Source organism: Aplysia californica, unplaced genomic scaffold (assembly GCF_000002075.1).
Source record: "Aplysia californica isolate F4 #8 unplaced genomic scaffold, AplCal3.0 scaffold00009, whole genome shotgun sequence".
Classification (NCBI taxonomy): Eukaryota; Metazoa; Mollusca; class Gastropoda; order Aplysiida; family Aplysiidae; genus Aplysia; species Aplysia californica.
Genome location: NW_004797279.1, coordinates 1,856,326 through 1,864,154, shown reverse-complemented (window position 1 = coordinate 1,864,154; position 7,829 = coordinate 1,856,326). Strand labels below are relative to the sequence as shown.

General features: G+C 41.3%; 1 protein-coding gene across 1 annotated transcript; it reads right to left on the bottom strand.

The window, feature by feature from the left end:
• Window positions 1-928: 928 nt before the first annotated feature.
• On the bottom strand, window positions 929-7,456 carry LOC101848329 (solute carrier family 22 member 5). Its single transcript, XM_005089781.2, has 3 exons — window positions 7,273-7,456; window positions 4,155-4,333; window positions 929-3,305 (listed from the first exon to the last, which is right to left on the bottom strand). Exons 1-3 carry the CDS (start codon window positions 7,305-7,307, stop codon window positions 1,870-1,872), a joined length of 1,650 nt encoding a protein of 549 aa, XP_005089838.1. The 5' UTR covers window positions 7,308-7,456; the 3' UTR covers window positions 929-1,869.
• Between the last annotated feature and the right edge of the window lie 373 nt (window positions 7,457-7,829).

Here is a 7,829-nt window from a genome sequence, read left to right as displayed (position 1 = left end):
AAAGGCTTTCCATTCATTTGATATGCATTTCATATCAATTCCACCAATGTTGCACCCAGGGGCGAAGGCTGACTTGTTTGACAGGGTAATCAAAGTGAAATGGGACCATATAAGGCCTAGAGATATCACACTCACACAAGTCAGAAGAATCTTACTGGCACTGGAGGCGGCAATTCTGAGTTGTGAATGAAAACAAATCCTGAATTCATGTTGTATGCTTGTTCAACCGCTAAAATAATCGGGAAAGTATTTCATTAAATATTTATTCTAGCTAACCTTAAATTTAACTTTAGATTTGAACACACGAACACCAAGGAAAGAAGCACAGATGTCAGCACTACAGTGGCATGTTATACCAGACAGCCGAAACACTTTGGTAGAGCACGCCAATTATTAATTTTTTATTTCATATTTGGCTGTTTTTTGTCTAGCTTTTCGCGGCCAGGAGCCGCTGTCATAATCGAGGTCACGATCTGATTATAGGTCGTTAAAAAGTCGAGGAAAAAAACAAGCACTAGCAGTGTAGTAGCAGGAGTCAAAGGATTATTAGGAGTTAGTTCCCCTCACATCTGTGAGGTAGACTCGACCAGTGTAATAGTTCGCTTAGATAATCAGCGCGTCTGGGTGCTTATAACTGTGGCCCGAAAGGGGTAAACAGGGTATAATATGCGACAATGAAACAGTTCTGACTGCTATGCACATGTTCCCTTCAAATCTATTGGTTGACTCTTCCAGCCTCACTTTAAGCAGCTTACTTAATCAAAGCTTGTGACTGCTTATGGAGTGGCCCGATAGGGGCGAACAGGCTATTTCTGTAGCAATGAAACGGTTTTGAAGGTTAGACATAGTCTATTGTTCATTGGTGATTATGAACGTCTTTTTACATTTAATTTATGAGGTTTACGTCTATGGGTGAATTTGACTGCGACAATGTTTCAAAATTAGGAAGGGAAGCAGTGATTATTTGATTATATAGACGCTTCGCCTCTGGTTGCACCTCGATACACGCGCAAGCACACTTTTAAGTTTCTTTGATTTTATAGAATTTTGTCAAGTCTTATATTTTAAGGTAAATTTTGAGTGACTCGGGTGGCTCTCATTATAGATGAAACTTTAATATGTCAGAGGGTGCCGAATTTATTTAGCTTTAAATTGGTATGCTACATGAGCAGATAGTGTAAGGCTGTTTCATACTGATTAGGTGGATACATTTTCAAGTTTCTTTTGGACGCCAGTGTATATGCAATGTTTATAAAAGTAACAACAACAGTGAAATATTTCTTTTAGTCAGAAAACCTTTAAGTAGATGGGGTCTCATAGCTCCATTACATCAAGAAAAACAGTGCACATAGTTTATTGATCAAGCTGCTTTACATGTAAAAAGTACGACGCTTGTTTTCTAACTTTAACTATATCAAACTATCTCCGTTTCCCTGAAAAGGGTTACGCACTGAATTAATAATGATATACAGTTATATATTTATAATAATATGTATGTTTTTCTGTATACGTGCATGTATACATATATCACACAAAACATTAGTATACGATATACATGTACACTATATTCACATTGCATTATAATATGAAGCAGGAGACACCGGCATCTGTGGTGTAGCAGTCAGACGCTCCGTCGTCGCTTGCAGAACACCCAAGATCGAAACCCGTAGCGGGGAAAAAGGGGAGGGGGGTATCGAGTGTCTGAGCCTTTCTGCAGAAACGTTCTAACCTGGGTTGGACCTGGCAGGTAGAGTTGAAACCCGCCTCCTGAATGATCTCAATTGTGTCGATGGGGACGTAATTGCCATATTCATATTCAAAAAAGCAGTAAGATATTGTGGGCTCAAACACAGTGGAGAAGCACACAAGTTAAGACAAAGGACTATTCTCTCTCGTTGGTTTAGTGATGTCTCCCTGTGTCATCTCGACCTCCAGCTGACTTCGAGCGTGTAGCGTGTCCTCCAGTCCAAGGTCCTTCGTTTCTGGCATAGACAGGATCAGGCAGCAGTTAATGATAGCCAGGATGCCCATAACCAGGTAGGAGATATACAAAATACTGAAATCTCGCGGGATGAGGAAAGGGGAAAGGATGCTGCCGAACCTTGCTGCGCTAAAAATGAAGCCGAAACTGAGCAGGCGAACGGGGGTTGGGAACAGTTCGGCGATAAAGGCGGTCAAGATGCTCCAGGCGTAATCAAGCAAGGCTGAGGTGGCCAGTGCTAGCCCTGTGATGACATAACCTTGCACCTGGCCGCTTGTTGTGAAGAACACAACGATCACGGAAGAAGAGACGAGTCCGCAGGAGAACATGAGAACAGTTGATCCCCATCTCCTTCCGAGTTTGTGTCCCAGGACAGGAGCTAAAGGGGCTAAAGGCAAAGGAAATACCGTATATAGAATGAAATTAATATAAAAGTCCCCATACAGGGCTTTGATTCCAAATCCAATTGAATAATACATGATGGCCATAAAGAAATATATAGCGCTGCAAACTATTGTCTTTTTACGAAGGTCACTACGAAAAAGCTGTCGGATTGCTACTTTTTTGTCGTCTTGCTGCCCTTCACAATTTGTGAACGCCGTCAAATGGGGATCCGGCTCAGAACGTCCGTTCACACGACAGAACATGTTTGCCACTTTTTTTGTCTCTTTTACTTTTCCCTGTACGACCAACCAACGCAGGCTCTCTGGCACCCAGAAGACACTGAGAAAAGCAAAGGCTCCCAGAACGGCCGTGGCGACGTGGGCGTCTCTCCAGTCTTTCAGCAGGAAAACGCAGATGCCAAAAGAAATGGAGCCGACGTTCCAAGTGGGGAGACCAGTGAGGAAAACTCTCCACTTCGCCGTCACGAATTCCAGAGCGTATACCTGACAGGTGGACAGATTGCCACCCACGCTCATCCCGATGACGAAACGGACAGCAGTGTATACCTCCCAGTTGGGAGAAAAAAGTGCTACAACGTTAGAAACTACTCCTAGTACAACCCACAGGTACATGCTCAATTTTCTTCCGAAACGCTCAGCCAACTGGCCTGCTATGAAAGAACCTATGGTAACTCCGACCATCTGAATGGAAATGGTGATTGGAGCAAGCCACGATCTGTCGCAGATGAGGTACCACTCGGACACAATAGTGGCTGAGTCAGGGTCAAATCTGACGTCCTGGCAAGACTGGGCCTCTTGACACTTTTCTTGCTCTGACATGCTCATATTATAGGTAGATACAGAGGAGTTGGGGCCGAGAATCCCAAGCGTTGTTGAGTTCAGGTATGGTGGTTCACTCAAGGCAGTGACTGTGTCGTTGACTGAAAATAAAGCGTAATACAATTTCTCAAAACTTTTCAATATTAAACAACATTATAAACGATACTGGTACCCTTTTCAAGACTTTTACATTCCAGGTAAGTGGGAGGGAGCATACATACGAGATCTACAGATTTGTTTGACAGCATATCCTACCCCTAAGATGCATTTTATCCAAGACACAGAGAAGTAATTTTTGCCACACTTTGTCTGACTTAATGGTACCAGAGGCCGAAAGGTTATTCATCCCAAACTTAAACAGATGATGTCAGCCAATGTCGGTAAGCAGCTTTTAGCCGGGTGGTCACGGAATGAGTCCTTGAGCAAAACACGATACCCTAGCTAGGAAAACAATGAGCTGCTCAGTGGAGACCACATAGCCTGTTTATTAAATGGCCTGTATTGGTGACGATGTCACCTTTGAATGAAACATTTAATACGTACATTGTACTTGCCATAGTAAACCAAATTTCCCCATGGAGAGTCAATTACAGGTGTGTGTATTTCATTGTATCCTTTCTATTTGCCCGGTACAGGTGACCTTAACATATTATGTCACACCCTCTGGAGTACGTATCTTGGGATGTCTCTAGACTTTTAACAAGACTGCATTTTACATATGTCATAGGCTGTTTCCATACCCTCCACATATTTCTTGCTGAGCTCTGAGTCACCCCCTCACTTCTTAAAAACAGCTGAGGATTAAGGAAGGAACATATTTTTCAATCCCCTGAAAGAGTAACGTTTAATGGGGCGACACAATACTTAAGAATCAATGCTCTAATGGGCATCTATCTATCGTGTATATATATATATATATATATATATATATATATATATATATATATTACCTTTGAGATCCATGCACGTCCATCCTGGGTTGTAAGAGCCAAATGACATAAAAAGCATGCCCCAGGCGCCGACCACTTTAATGGTGTACACTGCCAGAGAGAGCAGAACCTGGAACATCCCACAGCCACCCACTTCCGAGATGAACTTGTCCAGTTTCCCATCCATGATCATGGAAAGTCTGAAAACGAAATCAGAAGAAATGTCAGATAACTACATTTTGGGTGAACTGATTGGTGGGGGTTTTTTGTTTGTTTTTTTTTTTTTTTTTTTTTTTTTTGGGGGGGGGGGGGAGTTTTCTGTTTATGGGTACCATGAAGTTGCAGTGGGGTAGGGTGGGGACGGGGGAGCGTATTTTGTCGATTGCGGTTGGGGATTCTGTTCGAAGGTTGTCGATGGACGTAGACTGGAATGTTTCCTTGAACAACAGAATCAAATCCTGGCTCCCAAACAGGATGCTACTCTGGAGGGACCAGCAGTGAACCCGTGACGTTTGGCATCGTGTATAATATATTATGGCTATTATTATGTTTTAATGTAAGCCTCCATCGACACAATTTAGATCAGGCTGAGAGGGATGCAACATCCCAGCACAAAAACCGAACTACTATATGAACTATGTCTCTCCATTCGGGAATCGAACTCGGGTCTCCTGCAAGCGACAGCGACGCGCCTAACTGCTACACCACAGACGCCGGCGTTGGTGTTCTGTCATTATAAATAATTGGCATATGAAAGAAGGTTTTAACTCTTATAATTTATTTAAAGACCAGACATACTATCAATACTAATCTCATGTCAGCTTCTAACTATGTGTTCAATTGGAGTATCAGTAGAAGCACCATGAGTTGTCCACCTGTCTTGCATGTAAAATAGTATTCCAAGCATACCAAACGAAGTAAAGTAAAAAAAAAAAAAAAAAAAATTTTTTTTATTTTAAGAACGAAATTAAAATAGTAATAATTGCAACAACACAGTTTCATTGACTCCTGACAGAAAACAAAGTTTAACTTTAACATCATTACGGTTATGGAAGGAAATATGTAGATAAATCATCAAACAATAACGTTATACCCCCCCCCCCCCTTTCCTTTCCCACCACCACTCAAAGCCCGTATGCCAAACTAAAATTGAAACCAGGCTTTAGACACCATCAATCATAATGGGTCAGCTCAATAAAAATTTTGGGAATCGAACCTGCTTCCTTTTGGTGCATAACAAGTGTTGAGCCAAAAAAATATTTAAAATTTGACGAGCGCGTGATTTCCCCACGGTGCCTCACATAATATTATAATAGTATGTACTGCATACTTATGGGTGACGAGAAAAACCTATGATAATGTAGGCTTTCTTTTTAGAAAACCCGAGCAAAGAAATTAGTGGCGAACCATGCTCACCAATATCTGATGGTGATGATTATGATGCATAAATAAAGTGTTCCTCACAAGAAAAGATTAATGCAGTGCATTATGTGGGTCTGTTAACATTTTGATAAAAGTGTATCTATTCTTGCCCGCATCTACACAATGACTTATCGTAACAAGAGGTGCTTCCATCCCCCACACCACCTGTTATGCCACAGTTATGCCACTTTCAGAGCCTACTGATGGGCCCAAAGCTATACGTTCTTATTATGCTACTCTGACCATCTAGGCCCAAAGGTATGCATGTGCTCTTTGGAACCTTTCCCAGGTACAACAGCAGAGGGCTGACAGAACAGTTATTAAGCTAAGAGTATGGTGAATCCTGTAGAAGTCTAGAGGGATTACTTTAGACAGTTTTTCTTTCTCCAGGAAACATGACAAAGAGAGAACAGCAACAGGCAATTTCATGCAAGACCAGACTCCTTCTTTCCTATCAAACATCTATCGTCCTTCTTTCTCCTTCTCCTTTTTTGTGTTTGTTACTCTCTTGTAACAAGTCTAATTTTCATTACTTATATGCCCTAGTTGTGTTGCAAGTGCTGTAAAACTCGTGCGACTAAAATTACAAAACTAGTTGTAGCCCAGCGAAAGGGCTACGAAAACCGTTTCCCACCAGAGACGGATGCAAAAATGTTGCTATTAGTGAAAAGAACATCCGGGGTAGAGCAACCTGACTAGATCTACATGGAATGTACAATAAAAATGTATTCAGTCAGGAACGCTGTAAGAATTTAGCCGTGAAGTGAACAGAGGAGATAATAAAAGCTGGAAAGTGCATTCTCTGTTACCTGGCTAGAAACTCGACACAGAGCAGTGTTTATGTACTACAAGCTGCAAGACAGTAACCGCCGACAGGGCATCAAGACTTGAAATCATTTCAGGAAAAGTTCATGCAACCACCGCTCTAACCTTCTAGTGAAGACTATTCGGATGGACGAGGACATCCTCATGAAGTATTACATCCCTTTACTTTGTAGACGTCCATCTCTATGTAAACTTGTCAAAAATAGTATCTGACTTCAGAGCAACAGGGCAAAACGGGGGTATTTACAATGTAAATTGCTATGATACCAATTCTGGCTGAGAAGAGACCTAAACAGCCCAGAGAGTTTATATTTGCCTTTTTGAGAACATCGGTGCCGTTACATTCCAAGAATTCTACTGAGGACTGGGGCATTTCATGTGGAAATGATTAGGCTTCTTGCTATACCTTTGGTACACTGTTCAGGTCCCCACACCACACAAAAAAAGTTGGGAGGACAGTATTATTGTTTCTAAACTGCCGGCTAAACAGAAGAAAAACTTGTTTAAAGGCTATGTTCAAGGTAGATTTTTGTATATTAGTAGGCCTATGTTTTGCAGCCAATACCACTTGCTGTTATGAAATGTTCAAGAACGTGCGCTAAAATTATGGCATACAAAATTTTAATGCGGTGAAAGAAGCGGGTGAACTGTCAGGAAATATGTAAAGTGTACTTGATAAGTCACTCACCGAACCCAATTTAGTCAAAGAATGCACTGAATGGAAGCATACACAGACCTGGAAATTTATCTTAACGAGTGGTTAAAACAATTTATATTGCACGCTTTAAGTTCACCAGTTGTCCCAAATCGCTGTGTATTAAGAAAATCGGTAAGCATACTCTTGTTCTTGACTCACTCGTACATACAATCTTCTGCTTAGCAAACCTCTTACCTGAGAGAACCTGACACAGAAAAATAACATAACATGCAGAAAAAAAAGAGTTTCAGACTTCAGCGGGAGCGTTGTGAAACTGAGCGTAAAAAAGGTTGCTAAAGAGAATAGCTACACTGCAGAGTACGCTCATAGAGTGCCAGAATCTAGACAAGAACTGGCACATGGCGGGAATTCGAACACAGGGACGCACACAGCGTAAAACACGCTTAATTAAAAAAAGGGGAAAAATTTAATGCGGTGAGCACCAACCGGCTGGAAACTGGTTCACAGTGCGCAGTGGGAACAGGGACAGACGGGGCAACGAATTGCGTTTAAATTAATATTGATAAACCAAAAGAAAATTTACTTTTCAGCCATATCATGTTCTTTTTTTTTCAGAGCAGTAGTTGGTATTTCTGTCTATAACGAGTAATTTTCAATAGTTGTGGATACAGTGATTATTATAGCAATACTATTTGAACATTACAGGTAAGTGGATTTCCCAATATCTGCGCCTTGTCTGCTTTTATTGATCAAAATTTTTCTTCTGTTCTGTTTTTTCCCAGACGTGTACC